Source organism: Hyla sarda, chromosome 4 (genome assembly GCF_029499605.1).
Source record: "Hyla sarda isolate aHylSar1 chromosome 4, aHylSar1.hap1, whole genome shotgun sequence".
NCBI lineage: Eukaryota > Metazoa > Chordata > Amphibia > Anura > Hylidae > Hyla > Hyla sarda.
In genome coordinates, this window is record NC_079192.1 from 326007768 (window position 1) to 326026978 (window position 19211).

A 19211-nucleotide genomic window follows, 5' to 3' on the forward strand; every position below is an offset into this window, starting at 1 on the left:
ACTTTTGTGCGACAAGTCGCATCGGCTGAAAGTACGCAAAAATGTCAGACCATGTTGGAGCAGGTTTAAATACAGTCTAAAGCATAGACCCCGAAGTCTGTGCACAGAATTTATCAAGAGCCGTGCGCCTTTTGATAAATTAGGCGCACAATAGACGGGCCTTACCCTCTGTAGTTTGGTCTATATTGATGCGGGACATAGACAGCTTTGATAAATATCCCCCCATGTGTCCTATGTGTAGTCCTATTTATGTAAACATTCTAATATATTATACGTAAACTGCTTAAAATGTCTTATGATCTTTGTAATATTGATATATCTGTTTAAACATATCCTATCTGTCCGCAGGGAAAATCTCTGTGCGGAGACAGAAAACAGAATTTCCGTGCTGGATATTCTGCCGTGAGCACAGCGCAGCAGAATCCTGTTGAACTAAATGGGACTCGGATGCTACAGCGGAATGCCCGGGCTGAATTCCGCATTGGAAATTCTGACGTGTGAACATGGCCTATGGGTCTTAAACAAGGTTAGGACTGTATGATACATTTAATATTATAAGTACCTTAAGTAACGCCTTATTTTCTGTCCGCCAACACAAAATACTCTAATAGTGTCCCTCCCGAGACTCGACTCTGGATCCGCCCCTGGATATCACCCTTTCTCCATTGTATTATATTTGATACTTCATCCTTTGTATATGCACCCCGCAGGAGACAATTACTTAGGTTGCCGATATCGTGCCGCAATATTAAGATGAAGCTACCTTTTGTGTGCCCTCTCCTTTCCTGTCTTATCATTAGTTAGATTTGTAAATTACTTCTATTAAAAAATCTTAATCCAACAGGACTTATTAGATCCTGAATACTACAGAGGAAATTATTTTCTTTTTTTCTCTGCTGACATCACGAGCACAGTGCTCTCTGCTGACATCTCTGTCCATTTTAGGAACTGTCCAAAGCATCATGTGTTTGCTATGGGGATTTTCTCCTACTCTGGACAGTTCTTAAAATGGACAGAGATGTCAGCAGAGAGCACCGTGCTTGTGATGTCAGCAGAGAGCACTGTGTTCCAAAAAGAAAATAATTTCTTCTGTAGTAATCAGCAGCTAATAAGTCCTGGAAGGATTAAGATTTTTTTAATAGAAGTAATTTACAAATCTGTTTAACTTTCTGGCACCAGTTGATTTTAAAAAAATAAAAGTTTTCCACGGAGTACCCCTTTAATAGAACCGATATTAATGTCTATGCGGAAGAACTCTGAAGAGACTGCTGCAAGCGGAATTTACCCGGAATTCACATTTGGGATTTTCCAAAATTATCATATATATGTGAAGCATTTTTAGGTGACAGTGACACCACATTTGGGGCATACGGCAGCCAGCTCGAGAATTTGAAAATGAGTTGCTGCTGTATCCCTGCTGATCCCATGCTGTACACTATTCAGTTCAATGAGCCGGACGAAGTAAGCAAGTGGCCCGGTCAACTTATTTTGCACCACATCCGGATCTTTGCTGGAAGCCGCGGTCTGGTGTGCTTTTCAGACAGGCAAAGAAAAATAAATCAAACAGAGTTACTAGCTGACTCCATCTGGCCTATTGAAATGAATGGGAAATGAATGTGTGGCATGGTCCGGCAGGGATACAGCGGCAACAGTTTTTTTTATTCTTCTGCTGGATCTGGCTGCAGTATGCTCAAAGTGTGGTGTGAACGAAGTCTTCTTTTGAAAAATATGGAAAATCACAGCAAAAACACAGAAGATGTTGGCAAAAATGCAAAGTGTGAAAACAACCCTAGGGGACATGTATAACTACTATATATCCTGATCTTATAGAGATGGCAGCAGAAACAGTACACAGATGGAACTGGGTGAGGGGTGTTCCGCCGAGCTCTCCGGGTCCCTGCTCCTCCCCGGAGCGCTCGCGGCGTTCCTCTCTCTGCAGCGCCCCGGTCAGACCCACTGACCGGGAGCGCTGCACTGACATTGCCGGCGAGGATGCGATTCGCATAGCAGGACGCGCCCGCTCGCGAATCGCATCCCAAGTCACTCACCTCTCCCGGTCCCCGGCTGTCACGTCCTGGCGCGCGCGGCTCCGCTCCTTAGGGCGCGCGCGCGCCAGCTCTCTAAGATTTAAAGGGCCAGTGCACCAATGATTGGTGCCTGGCCCAATCAGCCTAATTAGCTTCCACCTGCTCCCTGTCCATATTACCTCACTTCCCCTGCACTTCCTTGCCGGATCTTGTTGCCTTGTGCCAGTGAAAGCGTTTAGTGTTGTCCAAAGCCTGTGTTCCAGATCTCCTGCTATCCTCATTGACTACGAACCTTGCCGCCTGCCCCGACCTTCTGCTACGTCTGACCTTGCCTCTGCCTAGTCCTTCTGTCCCACGCCTTCTCAGCAGTCAGCGTGGTTGAGCCGTTGCCGGTGGATACGACCTGGTTGCTACCGCCGCAGCAAGACCATCCCGCTTTGCGGCGGGCTCTGGTGAAAACCAGTAGCAACCCTAGAACCGGTCCACCGACACGGTCCACGCCAATCCCTCGCTGACACAGTGGATCCACATCCAGCCAGCCGAATCATAACAGTAGATCCGGCCATGGATCCCGCTGAGGTGCCGCTGCCAAGTCTCGCTGACCTACTCACGGTGATCGCCCAGCAATCGCAGCAAATTGCCCAACAAGGACAGCAGCTGTCGCAGTTGACCGCCACGTTACAGCAACTTCTGCCACTGCTACAGCAGCAACCATCTCCTCTGCCAGCTCCTGCACCTCCTCCGCAGCGAGTGGCCGCTCCTAGCCTCCGCTTTTCCCTGCCGGACAAATTTGATGGGGACTCCCGACTCTGCCGTGGTTTCCTGTCTCAATGTTCCCTGCATATGGAGATGTTGTTGGACCAATTTCCTACAGAACGGTCTAAGGTGGCGTTCGCAGTGAGTCTTCTATCTAAAAAGGCTTGTCTTGGGCCACACCGCTCTGGGACCGCAATGATCGTGCCACAGCCACTGTCCAGTCCTTCTTCGCTGAAGTCCGTAGTGTCTTCGAGGAACCAGCCCGAGCTTCTTCTGTCGAGACTGCCCTGCTGAACCTGGTCCAGGGTAATTCTTCAGTAGGCGAGTACGCCATCCAATTTCGTACTCTCGCTTCCGAATTATCTTGGAATAACGAGGCTCTCTGCGCGACCTTTAAAAAAGGCCTATCCAGTAACATCAAGGATGTGCTGGCCGCACGAGAGATTCCTGCCAACCTGCAAGAACTTATCCATTTGGCCACCCGCATTGACATGCGTTTTTCTGAGAGACACCAGGAGCTCCGCCATGAAAAAGACCTTGATCTCTGGGCACCTCTCTAACAGTATCCTTTGCAATCTACCCCTGTGCCTCCCGCCGAGGAGGCTATGCAAGTGGATCGGTCTCGCCTGATCCATGAAGAGAGGACTCGCCGTAGGGATAAAAATTTATGTCTGTACTGCGCTAGTACCGAACACTTCTTGGTGGATTGCCCTATTCGCCCTCCCCGTCTGCGAAACGCACGCACGCACCCAGTTCACGTGGGTGTGGCGTCTCTTGGTACGAAGTCTGCTTCTCCACGTCTCACTGTGTCCGTGCGGATTTCTCCTTCTGCCAACTCCTCCTTCTCAGCCGCGGCCTTCTTGGACTCTGGTTCTTCTGGAAATTTTATTCTGGCCTCTTTGGTGAATAAGTTCTGCATCCCGGTGACCCATCTCGTCAAGCCGCTCCTTAGGGCGCGCGCGCGCCAGCTCTCTAAGATTTAAAGGGCCAGTGCACCAATGATTGGTGCCTGGCCCAATCAGCCTAATTAGCTTCCACCTGCTCCCTGTCCATATTACCTCACTTCCCCTGCACTTCCTTGCCGGATCTTGTTGCCTTGTGCCAGTGAAAGCGTTTAGTGTTGTCCATAGCCTGTGTTCCAGATCTCCTGCTATCCTCATTGACTACGAACCTTGCCGCCTGCCCCGACCTTCTGCTACGTCTGACCTTGCCTCTGCCTAGTCCTTCTGTCCCACGCCTTCTCAGCAGTCAGCGAGGTTGAGCCGTTGCCGGTGGATACAACCTGGTTGCTACCGCCGCAGCAAGACCATCCCGCTTTGCGGCGGGCTCTGGTGAAAACCAGTAGCAACCCTAGAACCGGTCCACCGACACGGTCCACGCCAATCCCTCGCTGACACAGTGGATCCACATCCAGCCAGCCGAATCATAACAAGGGGAAGAGGGGTCTGTGATTAAAAATAATAGAAAAACTATGTAAATAAGGATATTGTTTTAATTGTATTGACCCACAGAATAAAGGTAATGTGGTGAGCTGGGTGAGGCAATGGTGATTTGTCGTGACGCCAGGGTGTGGTTGTTTTGTATAGAAGGCCCTGACGACAACCGGTTCACAAACGGCAGGATAATAAACTGAATGTCCACAGCAGAATTTATGAGATAACTGGAACTTTTATTGAACTTCTTATGCAAACAGCCTTTATAAACATTCAGTTTCTCTTGAGGTAACTGGGATGCAGGTTCCTCACAGGCTTTGCTGGGACTAATAGACTTTAGCCTTAAGCAGGCCACTGTGCTACTAATTGTATAAGTTGAGTTGAATAGTAGTCATGAAGAATTTGTAGATAGAGCTTTATAACTCACGGTTTTAGTGGCTGCTGGATCTTTAGGCTTTGGCCTAGTTGAGATGAATTGAGATATGCTGATTGTGCTTGCTTGATAGTCCGGAACTAAGAGCTAAGAGCAAGAATTTAGTGGCTGCAGCCCCTTATATAATAGGGGGCTGGACTAATCCCATTGGCTGAAAAGCCTGTAGGTCCTAAACCCAGAGAACTCTGGGTACATCACATGACCCAGGAAGGTGCTAAATACAACCATTATAATATATCACGTGACCTAGGTAGGTCCTATACATTTGTACACTATACAGAAATACATGTATGGAGGGACTCTAACTGAGGGGACTTTAGACAGGGACAGGACAAGGTCCTGTATCGGGACACCACAGTAACATGTCAGTTATGCACTGTGTAAAAAGGAAAGTCCCCAAAAGTTGCAAAATTATGTTTTTTGTTTTTCCCATAAATAATATTTTTTGGGTTGCGCCATACATTTTATGGTAAAATGAAAGGTGTCATTACAAAGTACAACTGGTCGCACACGAAACAAGCCCTTACATGGCTCTATGGCTCTGTGGATGGAAATTCAATTTTCTGTGTCCACAGAAAGAATGAACACGTTCATTCTTTGTGCGTAGTCTGCACAGAGTGCATAGCCGTATTTGAGATGGCACATTCCTGTGCCATCCTAGCGCTGGCATATCATGCCGGTGCCACGCAGTTTGGGGGCATTCTGTCATGTAAACATAGCCTTATAGTATGGACGCTATTACTGATAGGTAGCATTGAGAAGATCACTGTTTATCTGTGTGTGGTGACTATTATTGTATAAAGAACAAGGTGACAATATTAGGTGTGGGCTACATGGCAAAAATAGGTCGCACAGTCAAAGATCGCCATGTTCTTCTCCTTGAATCTTGCTGAATCTCATATAATGTAAGTAAATGTGGTGACACGTAGAGAAATCCAGCACAAATAGTTCTTGCTCTTTAGGTTTATTAAACCCTTAAAACGGCATAATAGAATGTATGGCTTTCTGTCACCCTGTGGTTTCCTGTAACCATACATTTTATGATGCAGTTTTGCACTGGATTTTTCGGCGTGTGTCCTTAAGGGGTTAATGTCGCTCCTGCTGGATCTCTGACCATTACCCCGGCTCCTTCAAGGTGTATGTTTCACTTTCGCCTGCTCCCGCATCCTTGAGGAGAGTGCCAAAAGACATGTCAATTCTTATAGGCCATACTGTGCTCCACTAGGAAAAAAATATGCAAAGTATTTTCCTAAAGAAGAAAGAAATCTTGCTCTGTGGTGCCACCTAATGGATAGGGTCTACATATAATTAATTATATTTAGGGGGGTTCCTTCTCTGCTAAGAATCCTTGGTCATGTTCCAAGTTTCCTAAAGGCACCAAGCATTGATCTGTACGGATGCTACATCCAATAGGTGCTGGTTCTCTTTTTTCAGAAACAACAGCACTCTTGTTCATGGGCTGTGTGTAGTATTGCAGACCATGTTTATTTAAATGGGCACTCTCATTAAAACTAATTTTTGTTATTACACTCCTTATGGTAAATAAAAATAATCTTTCCAATGTACTTTGTTTAAAAAAATTAAAAAAATTAAAAAATGAAGTTTTCTGTTGTATTTGTATTTATGAAAGCTGCCACTAGGTGTCTCCCTATTTGTCCAGAGCACATTTCCCCCCCATCTCTTGCACAGACTTTGGACTCCTGCTGGCTTGGCAGAAGTCCAAAATCAGGAAATGCAGTCTGGAGTGCTGAGGGGTGTGTGTGCAGCCTTAGCCAATCATAGTCTATACAAATGTCAGGATTCGGCAGGCTGGTGGTGGATCCTCTGTGTCAGTGAGGGATTGGAATGGACCGTACCGGTGGACCGGTTCTAAGTTGCTACTGGTATTCGCCAGAGCCCGCCGCAAAGCGGGATGGTCTGCAGCGGTCTGCAGCGGTAGCAACCAGGTCGTATCCACCGGTAGCGGCTCAACCTCACTGACTGCTGAGACTGGCGTGGTACAGAAGGACAAAGCAAGAGCAAGGTCGGACGTAGCAGAATGTCAGGGCAGGCAGCAAGGGTCGTAGTCAGGGGCAACAGCAGAAGGTCTGGAACACAGGCTAGGAACATACACAAAACGCTTTCACTGGCACAAGGCAACAAGATCCGGCCATGCTAGGAAGGGGAAGTGGGTTTTTATAATGAGGGCACAGGTGAAAGTGCTGATTGGGCAACGCAGAGAGCTGGCGCGCGCCCTAGGGAGCGGGGCCGCGCGAGCCGAGACTGAGCCGACGGAGGACAGGACAGGTGAGGTGACTGGGATGCGGGCCGCGGACTGGAGCTTCCCGCTACGCGAGTCGCATCCCCGCCGGAGACAGTAGTGCAGCGCTCCCGGTCAGCGGGTCTGACCGGGGCGCTGCACGGAGGTGAACGCCGCGAGCGCTCCGGGGAGGAGCAGGGACCCGGAGCGCTCGGCGTAACAACAAAAGGTAGAAGTGAACTAGCACTACTTGATAAGTCTTTCAACAACACAGTAGAAATGCAGAGACTGTGCTGTACTGGTGGGGAGCTATAATGTGCACATATGGAGGTGCTGACCTTTACAGTCCAGTTTACATGCAATGCCTTTGTAAGAAAAGAATAAGGTCGCACTCACTAGTCTTCTTAAGAGTCAGACGATGCGCTACTAGTGTGAAACACATGTCGCTCCCTGTTGCACCCGCAAGTACCCCCCATTCTGTCTGAAATAAAGCACACTTAAAAAGTCTGGTGAGTGCGACCTTATTCTTTCCTCACAAAGGCATAGCCAATCACAGCTCATCTCACACTGAACTGCTCTGGGCTGTGTGTAGCAGAGTGAGGGAGGAAGTTCTCCCCTGTATGACTTCAGATGATGTCACGCCTGCTGGGTAACGCTCCTCCCCAGTCTGTGAATCTGACTGAGCAGAAAATACAGAGCAATATCAAGGTAGAAAACTAAAAAATAATAACAATGAAGGCAGGGGATAGTGTATCATGATGAGGAAATGAACTGGGAGGATTATAAAATTTTACAAGATCTTAAGAGGTACTCTTTAAATGAATGGGGCACAAGAGGTGCTATTCCTTTTTCTAATCCTGGTCAGCTCCTTTACAGTATACAGAGCCTTAACTTTACCTTAGATTTTCTGTGTTACAGATTCTTATTACAGATGTTATGATATTACTACATTTGTTTGTTGAGCAGACGTGCCAGCTTACAGATGGTTCACCGTCAGGTACGTTCCAAAGGGTTGTGTCCCAGCTGGGAAGAGTGACATCAGCCTGGTTATGCAGAGTAGCCGCTGCACACTCCGCAGGCAATGCTGCATGCTGGCTGCTTGTTTTGGTCCTATGTACTTTCTTTCCATAATCACAGTGTTGTTTACTTTCCTGACAGCGCGGGAGCTTGCACGCTTCTTACAGACGTCAGCATCTGTGGGGATTTTTTTTCCATAGTTCAAAAGTCTCTCCCTGTTTGTACTTGTATCAGCTCATGTCCTGATGTTCCTGCGGCTCCTTGAAGGATCATTCCCAGGATGTTTTCTGAACCCGAAAGGAAGGTAGAGTATATTTATGGCCTCTTATTCTACCTTGTGCTTACTATCCAGTGTCTCTAGTTTAATGTGCTGCTTGAGTGCTGTTTGTACATGGATCCATCCCATGTTGGTGTCATTACACAGCTACTGCATAGTATGCATGATACTTTTAGCACAATACTATATTGCATGCATTTTAATGTACTAATAACCTCAAACCTTGTTAAAAGGGACTGTGAATTAAGTGAATATTACCCAAGCCAGGACTTTGTGATATATTCTTTTATACACTCTTGTGGAGACAGCAATATGATGGCCTGTCCTGCCGCCAAGAAAGCTTTGTATCGAATATACTGCGAGCTTGACAGGGTGGAGCCTGACACCGTATAATTCTGTCTGATACCTGAACTACACTTCTGCCCACTGGTCACCCCCTCTGAGGGGCTCTCAAGTCATTCCCAGGAAATGTATCTGTCCAGTCCTAGACAGAGCGGTTCTTTAAATGCTGTTTATATTTTTGCATTGGACCATTTAAGCACAATAGTAAGATTTTGCTTTAACATGTAATCCATTTTAGGCAGTTGTTTTTGTAGTGATTTCAGATTTTTATGTTTTTTTCCCCCCATACATAACTGCTTTAAAAATCCTCTTGGCTACTCTTTCCAACAAAATTCTGGTTATCCTAGATGCCAAATATCTGACCTAAGAGCTAAAGGTTAGGATAGGGGATGAGATGTCTAGGGGTGGATTACCCCGGGGTACTCCGGTGGAAAACTTTTTTTTTTTTCTTATCAATTGGTGGCAGAAAGTTAAACAGATTTGTAAATTACTTCTATAAAAAAATCTTAATCCTTCCAGTACTTATTAGCTGCTGAATAGGGTACAGCATGGGATCAGCAGGGATACAGCAGCAACTGTTTTCAAATTCTCCCGCTGGCTGCCGTATGCCCCAAATGGGGTGTCACTGTCGCCTAAATATGCTTCACATATATATGACAATTTTGGAAAATCCCAAATGTGAATTCCGGATATATTCCGCTTGCAGCAGTCTCTTCAGAGTTCTTCCGCATAGACATTAATATTGGTTCTATTAAAGGGGTACTCCGGTGGAAAACGTTTTTTTTTTTATCAAGTGGTGCAAAAAAGTTAAACAGATTTGTAAATTAGAAAAAATAATAAATGGGGCTCAAGGGTCAAAGATATCTGGTTTAAGTTGATTGGTATTTATTAATATAAAATACAAAAAGGACTAAATAGGGATGTACAGGGCCCTTGTACCTCCCTAATTAATTAAATAACAAAAAATAAAATATGATAATCCCAATATAAAAACTAAAAATAACAACTATAAAATTGATAACAACTATAAAAATGCAATTTGAGCCTGTAATATCAATATAGAGATCTTCTGATCTTGAGGAACAGCACAGTATAAAAGTTCATTCAACAACTCTTGTTTCCAGAGATCTTCAATATAGAAACAATAAAATGTATCCGCTACAAATAATCAATTGATGCGGTGGTGCTGTATCCATCCAAACCTTGGCAACTAGATCTCACCAACACAGTGATACAATGTGGCACTTTGTGAGCAGTGAACAGTCACTCAGAATCACTCTTTAAGCATTTCTGCGTATGTCATACATCATAGAAGCCAGTTTGCAATATTTTTCATATAATGCTCACCACTCCGAGATATCGCGGATCTCCCTTCAGTATAATTCTGGGGGCCGGCTGTATGACGTCTTGTGGCCGGTGCCTTGCCTCTGTCAGGGATCGTGCTGCTGGAGTCTCGGCCAACTCCTATAATCGCAGCACTTGGTGGTGGGCACCGTTTGGGGGACTGCAGCGCTGTCAAGCGGAGCCCCTTGGTCTGACCAACTTGGAATGATGGTGGTCTGGAGACCTCAAGTCTTTGTTGTAGATGGCCCGATTGGCTTCTCGCTCGCTCGGGCCATCTACAACAAAGACTTGAGGTCTCCAGACCACCATCATTCCAAGTTGGTCAGACCAAGGGGCTCCGCTTGACAGCGCTGCAGTCCCCCAAACGGTGCCCACCACCAAGTGCTGCGATTATAGGAGTTGGCCGAGACTCCAGCAGCACGATCCCTGACAGAGGCAAGGCACCGGCCACAAGACGTCATACAGCCGGCCCCCAGAATTATACTGAAGGGAGATCCGCGATATCTCGGAGTGGTGAGCATTATATGAAAAATATTGCAAACTGGCTTCTATGATGTATGACATACGCAGAAATGCTTAAAGAGTGATTCTGAGTGACTGTTCACTGCTCACAAAGTGCCACATTGTATCACTGTGTTGGTGAGATCTAGTTGCCAAGGTTTGGATGGATACAGCACCACCGCATCAATTGATTATTTGTAGCGGATACATTTTATTGTTTCTATATTGAAGATCTCTGGAAACAAGAGTTGTTGAATGAACTTTTATACTGTGCTGTTCCTCAAGATCAGAAGATCTCTATATTGATATTACAGGCTCAAATTGCATTTTTATAGTTGTTATCAATTTTATAGTTGTTATTTTTAGTTTTTATATTGGGATTATCATATTTAATTTTTTGTTATTTAATTAATTAGGGAGGTACAAGGGCCCTGTACATCCCTATTTAGTCCTTTTTGTATTTTATATTAATAAATACCAATCAACTTAAACCAGATATCTTTGACCCTTGAGCCCCATTTATTATTTTTTCTATATTGATCCTATTTTTATACACCGTGGGTATAGGTGTGTGTTGGGTTGCTCGGGTCCTCGGTGATTGTCAGATAGACAGGAGCCTCTCCATTTTGTTTATAAGATTTGTAAATTACTTCTATTAAAAAATCTTAATCCTTCCAGTACTTATTAGCTGCTGAATACTACAGAGGAAATTATTTTCTTTTTGGAACACAGAGCTCTCTGCTGACATCATGACCACAGTGCTCTCTGCTGACATCTCTGTCCATTTTAGGAACTGTCCAGAGCAGCATATGTTTGCTATAGGGATTTTCTCCTACTCTGGACAGTTCCTAAAATGGACAGAGATGTAAGCAGAGAGCACTGTGGTCATGATGTCAGCAGAGAGCTCTGTGTTCCAAAAAGAAAATTATTTCTTCCGTAGTATTCAGCAGCTAATAAGTACTAGATGGATTAAGATTCTTTTAAATAGAATTTACAAATCTGTTTAACTTTCTAGCACCAGTTGATTTAAAAAAAAAAAAAAAAGTTCTCCACCGGAGTACCCCTTTAAGTACTCTATGAGCTGCACTGAAACCTACTGCCAATCCAAGAGAACTCTCTAGTTTTCTTGGGGATTTGCGTCAGATTTTATGTTTTTGCCTGGCGCTAAAAAAATAAAAAAAAAATAGCAGCTAACATTTAACTCAAAGGGGTACTCCCCTGGAAAACATTTTTTTTAATCAACTGGTGGCAGAAAGTTAAACAGATTTGTAAATTACTTCTATTTAAAAATCTTAAACCTTCCAGTACTTATAAGCAGCTGTATGTTCTTTTCTTTTTGAATTTCCTTTCTGTCTGACCACAATGCTCTCTGCTGACACCTCTGTCCATTTTAGGAACTGTCTGGAGGTTTGCTATGGGGTGTTGCTTGTACTCTGGACAGTTCCTAAAGTGGACAGAGGTGTCAGCAGAGAGCACTGTGGTCAGACAGAAAGGAAATTAAAAAAGAAAAGAACGTCCTGTGGAGCATACAACAGCTGATAAGTACTGGAAGGGTTAAGATTTTTAAATAAAAGTAATTTACAAATCTGTTTAACTTTCTGGCACCAGTTGATTTAAAAAAAATGTTTTCCAGTGGAGTACCCCTTAAATACCTCAAGGGGAATATATCATACAATTATTCTAGTCAAGTTCCCACAATTGGTGACAAATGCAGTTTAATTGTCATCTGGTCTCCAATATTTCACATTTTTTTTGTAAAAGGGAACCAATTCAATTTTAAAATTAGGTTTAGGCTTCTTTCATACTACAACATTAAATTACTCAGTTTTAAAGATCCGCTCGAAGTTCCATCTGAAAATCGTCTGTAAAACGGCAGTCACACAATCCTATACGGCCATTAGAAAATCCCATTATAGTCTATGGGATTTTTCTAATAGCCGTTTTAACCCGTTATCGCCTGTTATTAATAACATTAATAACAGTCATTATTTTGTGACGGGCGAATGAACGGGAGAAATAGTACATGCACTAATTCTCCTGTTACTATCGCCAATCACAAAATAACGGCCGTTATTAATAAATGGCGATAACGGGTTAAAACGGCTATTAGAAAAATCCCATAGACTATAATTGGATTTTCTAATGGCCCTATAGGATTTTGTAACTGCCGATTTACAGCCGATTTTCAGACAGAACTTCGAGCGGATCTTTAAAATGGAGTCATTTTGTAGTGTGAAACGGGCCTTAGCTATAAATGAAGAGGAAAAGAAAATGAAATAACAATTCTTTACCATCTTTTTGTGAAGCATTGCTTTGTGCTGTTCCTCTGCGTTTTTTCTTCTGTAAGTATATGAATACATTTACAATGGGGGTTATAAATGGCACACTATCATTGTTTGGGGACACATTCCATTAACAAGAGAAGTGGGAAGTGTCCTGCATTTTCAGGAGGGATAAAGAAAAAATGACACAATGCAGAGCGCTAAGCATGTATGTAATGGAAATCACATGTATATGTTACGGTTAAAACAGTTTTTTTTTGGTTAAAACTGGTTTTCCCTAGTGAAAACCAGTTTTTGACTGAACACCTTTGTAAAATCTAGAATTTACTGCTTATATACTAAAATAAAAATCTCTAGGAACGGCCAGTCATTTGACTTGAAAAAGAGACTCGAAATGCGTTGTCGCCTTTTAACAATAAAATAACCTATTTATTTTTGACACAGAGTTCGTAGTAAATTCCCTTGCAGTGGTGTTTGCCCGGAACAAACCTAATTCTCCCCTATGTTTCCCGTGAGGCTGGTTTCAGGTCGGGGCAGCCATGCAATTATTTCATATGCTTAGAGGTGTTGAGCCCTTAGCCCAACACCATCAGGTATGTCGGCAACGTTATTTTACCTAATACCTGCACCACCAAAGATAAGGGCACAAGGTAGCGCTATTTGTCCTGTTTTTCTCTCTACATTCTCTCTAAAATAAAAAGAAGCTCATCTCATATCTCTTTCTCTGAGCTAACTGTGTGTGTGGGTGCTCTTACACAAAGTGCTAACGGCAGAAACCAGGACTTGCAGGCGGGACCTAGACATTCTGCTTTGTAAAGTGGCAAGTCGGCAAGTCCTGGTGCAACCACTTATCAGTGAAGTGCAAGTGGCCACAGCTAGCTATTGTGATGCACAATTTATATTGGCAAGTCCTGGTCCTACCGGCAATCTTTAAAGTTGATGTGGCGGCTAGTGTTGCGTGTAGGAACACCTTTTATCATCTATTTATTTATCTATCATCAAAGTTTCATCCATTTATTGGATTATTATCATTGATACATCATTTATATATGGGCTTATTATCTATCTATGTTACAGTATATCTATTAATCATTGATATATCATCCATATATTGACTTATTACCTAGCTATTTATCAATATATCTATCATCGAAATATATCATCCATATATCAGCTTATTATCTATCTATTCATCAATAATTCTATGTATTATCTATGTATATCTATGTATAAATCAATGCCTCTCAGTACTGACTCTTACTTCACATCATCTAACATGGTTGAATGTTATTAATTAACTTTTAATGATATACATAAGTGAGACTGGCTGCTTCATGAATAACAAATATCAGCCACACGCTATAATATCAGAGGATATATAAAAGAAGAAGTGTAGTGTGGTAACGGGGTGTGATGAGGGCTGATGTTGTTACCTTAGGGGCAGATGGCATTAACCCCTTGTATTCGTGAAGCCAGGGGGTGTTTATCCTCGATACCAACCGAAGGTATATCGCTGGGTCCTGGGCTAGGCACGGGGGCAATAATGACTCCAATGCCAAGTTACAGCTTTACTGTGGGTAGACAGATGGTAAAGTCTATACAGTTCAGCCAGGGTCCACGGTAGAGACCTTAAGGGCTTGCTGGGACTTGTAGTAGGACTGGACAATTTAATACAGGCTACGCTGACTTGACAGTTGCTGACAGGGACTGACTTGACTTGATTGATGACCGACAAAGCTATGACTGTGGCTTACTTGCAATTGACTGCAGACTTGACTTGAGGCCTCCAATGACTCTGGACACACACACTAGGACTTGACTGGACCTCAGCTTAGCAGAAAGAGCAGTGCTCAAAGAGAGTAAGCTAGCTCCTCCCAGGGTTTATATGGGGGAGACTAGCAGGGAGCCCATAGGTCACCCCTGGCATCACCTGGTCACTGGTGCCTCCTGGGTAACAGTCACATGGTACATTTCTTATAGCAACAACACATTATATATTATAATTCATAGCAAAACATATATACAGGGGAGAAACAAATACAAGGGGCCCAGGGAACACTGAAGGGAGGCTGCTGGCAGCAAGGGTATGGGGTAACACCTCCCATACTGGGCCACCACAGTAGGAATATGTAATGTTACATACATAAAAGTAATGGTTGTCCATATAATATGGTTCACCAGAGTGGTAGTTGTTTCTACAGAGCAGCTTTCAACTGTGGCTCATAGAAGGGGCTTCTAAGTAGGGGACACCCAGTGTGACATCAGATTTCACACTACATACATACAAATATTTTTATTTCCTACAGAATGTTTTATCTATAGAAGCTTTACCAGCTGATCAGTGCAGGGTTACTCATAAATGGGGAATCTGGATCAGTTGAGATGCAATTGTCATAAAACAGTCAATGTGTGATAAGGAATTGACAGGAAAGATGTAGGAAATGTGATTCTCCTTGGCTTTGGGTTGGCTTTTTATCTATAGGTCCAGATAGCCATTCTGTGGCTTGGTCAAATGTAGTATTTTGCTAAGTATTCTGAGCCAAAACCGATAAGATTTTCACCTTTTTTTTGTGTTTTGGACCCATTCTTGCTTTTGGCTAAAAATAGTGGCCAAAATACTTACCAAATACTGACCAATACGCTACGTGGGAACCCATTATGAGAATGAAAATATATATGAGGAAATTATTTATACGCTGAGTAATCACTGCATTAGCAAACGGGTTGATCCACCTTTTTGGGTGATCACAGCTTTCAGATGTCAGGGAATGGATTCCACAAGGTGGTGAACATCCCCCATACTCAACTAATGCCTACTGCAGCCACTTCATCTGTTGCACATATTTTGAAGGCGTGAAAGCAGATCTCAAAGCCTGTTCCAAAATATCCCAAACATGTTCAATGGGGTTACAGTCCGATGAGTTTGGGGGCTAAGTCAATGTGGAGAATTCATTATTGTGTTTACCACTCCCTCGTGATCTGAATCCAGTTACACAGTGCACTGTCCTGATGAAACATGACATTATAGAAGACAGCTGTCCATCTACAGCAATAACAAGTCCCTATAGCGTTCATCTTCAAAGGATTGTGGTATAATTACTAGTAGTCATAGGGCATACCAAAAAAATGCTCCCCAGACCATGTCAATGCCTTCACCAGCCTGTTTAACCTCAATGATGCACCTAAAGGCTATCATATACTATTGTTTTCACCAGATGCCATCAGTATTGTTCACGAAACAGGACTCATAACTCCAGATGGCCTCTTTTCGTATGTCCAACGTGCAGTGATATCCTTCATTGGCCCATGCAAGATGCTGTTTGTGATAAATCAGGGTTGTCAGGGGCAGCCTTGTCAGTCTTTAGCTGTTGAACCCCAGTCAACAAAAGGTATTCTACATGTTTATTGTGGACATTTGTCTTACTTGCCCATTGTTGTTCTGCTATACGGAAACAAAAAAGAAACAGAAAGCGCAAACATGTGCCGATATCATCTTTTGGTGTTGTACTGTGAGCACAACACCGTACAGTGCCTTATATCACTTATAGACATCTCAAAGATCAGGGTGCAGCCAGGACATACAACCGTTATACTGATAAACAGCAACAATGATTACAGATGCAAAAGAATTCTCTCTGGTTGGAGGTGCAACCTAGGATGCTGGAATGACACTCTCCCGATATATATTGAAGGATAATTAGTAAAAGTAACCAATGGCGGACAACAAAAATAATAAACCAAATAGCGGCTTTATTTGCCAAAGTTTTATTTTTGTTGTCAGGTATCGGTTACTTTTACTATTTATCCTTAAATATATATATATAGAGAGAGTGCCATTCTAGCATCCTATGTTCCACCTCCACCCAGAGAGAATTTGTTTGCAATTGTTGTACTTCTGGTTCAGCTGGTCCTCGGTGCTTCAGGAACAGCCAAATAGTATAGCGGTTTTATAAATATTGTCACCACACCTCCAGGCCCCAGTAATCTGCCCATGGTGAAAGGCACTGAAGTCACCACATTTACGAATGATCAATGTCAACAGACGGACAGCTGTGAAGCGGGCACATATTACGTTATTGCTCAAAGATGTCAGACGCCACTGTATTTACTGTGCATTTAGAAAGTCTTAAGTCCTTCTTATTTTTTATTTTTTATTTGTTATGTTGTGGCCTTGTGCTAAAATAAAAATAAATGAAAGTTTTCCTCCATAATTCTGTACTTAATACCCCATAATGACAGAGTAAATAAACAATGTTATAAATCTTTCCAAATTTATTAAGAAAAGAAATGCTAATTTTAAAAACCATGATGCAAAAGTAAGGCTAAGTTCACATATGTCCGGCATCCGGCATAGGTGAACTCAGCTTAAATCTCAACGCAACTGATGCCGCAACTGATGACAACGTGTATCAGTTGTCCTCAGTTGTATGGCATCCGGTGTCCATTGTTTCTGGCACTGGACAGAAGGAAAGCAGCAAGCTGCATTCCCCTGTCTGGTGCCATCCACCATGTCCAACCATCCGGCATTAAAATTGGGATGCTGGATGACAGTGAACTGTTCCATTCAAATGAATGGGATAAGTTCTAGCATCAGTTTCTCTCTGGTGCACGCCGGAGGGAAAATATGCCGGGCAACTGATATATGTGAACCCAGCCTAAAAGCCTTTAGGTAAAGTAACATCAGTGGTAAATGTTTACTGACTGAAAATCAAAGAAAAACTATCATAGTTGCTAACCCCAACCAATCAAAGAACAGCAAATTTGCTGACCATTAGATACTCTTATATAGACCGTTAGATGTCCTTATATGGACCTTAGAGACTTTATGTAGACAGGGCTGTGATTTTCCACATTGCAGTGTCCCAATCAGCTGTGAGGACGGCCGGAGGTCCCTTACCGTGCTCCGTGCCATCCAATCGTCGCTCGGTTACTGCTGCTAGCCATGGCAGGCAGTACTAAAGGACCGCTGATAACAATGATCAATGCTATGCTATGGCATATTGTAAGCGGCAGGGTAGTGGATCCACTGGCCTGTGTGGACAATAGCTTAAGCATACCGGGGAGTGGAGTCTAAGGTGCCGTTCGTTTTCACCAGAGCCCGCCGCAATGCGGGATGGAATTGCTGCGGCAGGCGACACCCAGATGGCATGATCCATCCACACAGGTTGTCCAGATGTAGCTTGGCACAGATGGTGAGATGTAGTCAGGACTAGCACAGGTCAGAAGGGCTGGCGGCAAAAAAGCAAGGTCAGGTCATGAGCACAAGGTCAGGAGGCAGACGGCAAAGGAGCAAGGTCAGGTCATGAGCAGGAGGTCTGGAACACTAAATAGGCAATCACAGTAGTAATGCTTTCTCTAAGGCCCAAGGCACGAAGATCCAGCACCATGATGGGGAGGTGCTGGACTTAAATAAGGTCCACCCAGCAGCAAACCAATTAAGGGCACACTGGCCCTTTGAATCTAGCAGTGTCGGCACGCGCGCCCTAAGGAAAGGGGACGTGCACATCGGTGACACGCAGGCAAACAGACGTACTACAGGGTAAGGAGATGCCCTGGACTTGTGTGAGGCGCATCCCGCACAGCGAGTCCCAGAGCCGCCACAAGAATTAGAAAAGGTGCGCTCACAGCCGGGCGGAATGGCCAGAGCGTTGCCCAGTGGGAGCAATAACCTTTTGAGAAAACCAATTAATGACAAAAAGGCTTGGGCAGGGAAACATGGAAATAATTTGGAATGCTAAGGGAGGAGGGCAGACGTAGTTTGTAAGAGACTGGATTGATCTTTTGAAGAACCTCGAAAGGAACCAGATAACAAGGACCCAATTTGTAACTGGGAATTTTGAAGCAAATATACTTGGAGGAGAGCCAGGAGAAAAAGATGGAGGAGGCCTTCTTCTCTTGTCCACCTGAAACTTCATAAGAGAGGAAGCGGAAAGCAGCGAGCACCGAGTCTCCTGCCAGATGAATACAACATTTCTGACTAGAGCATCACCAGCCGCCACTCAAGAGGAATAAGGCAAAGGAAGAGGTGGACAAGGATGAAGACCGTAAACAACAAAAAAGGCAGAAATACTTGTGGACTCAGAGTCTCTGTGATTATAAAAGAATTCTGCCCAAGGCAGAAGATCAAGCCAATTATCTTGCTGAGCCGAAACAAAATGTCACAGGTAGCCCTCAAGAATTTGGTTAACTCTCTCCACCTGCCCGTTGGATTGTGGGTGATAGGCAGAAGAAAAATCCAGATTGATTTTTAAACGAAAATAAAGGGCACGCCAGAACTTAGAGACATGAAATCCTGACCAGCAATATCGGGGATCTAGAAAGTGCATCGGCTCTAACATTCTTCTCAGCAGGACAGAAATTAATGAAGAAGTTGAATCGGGAGAAGAGCGACCATCTTGCCTGACGGGGATTCAGATGTTGTGCAGACTGTAGATATAAGAGGTTTTTGTGATTGGTAAAAATGCTGATAGGATGTGTAGAACCCTCAAGAAGATGGTGCCTTTCTTCTAAGGCAAGATTGATGGTGAGGAGTTACCAATCGCCATAAAAAACGGCTTTTC

General features: G+C 43.8%; 2 protein-coding genes across 2 annotated transcripts in view; one reads left to right on the plus strand and one right to left on the minus strand.

Moving 5' to 3' along the window:
- LOC130369578 (uncharacterized) overlaps positions 1 to 19211 on the minus strand; it is a 115605-nt gene that overhangs the window by 87984 nt on the left and 8410 nt on the right. The window lies entirely within an intron of this gene.
- The window catches only part of RGS14 (regulator of G protein signaling 14), a 121805-nt gene continuing 110694 nt past the window's right edge, over positions 8101 to 19211 (plus strand). The window contains exon 1 of the mRNA XM_056574995.1: positions 8101 to 8209. Within this exon, the coding sequence (XP_056430970.1) occupies positions 8186 to 8209 (24 nt within the window). The 5' untranslated portion in view covers positions 8101 to 8185. The remainder of the gene's footprint in view (positions 8210 to 19211) is intronic.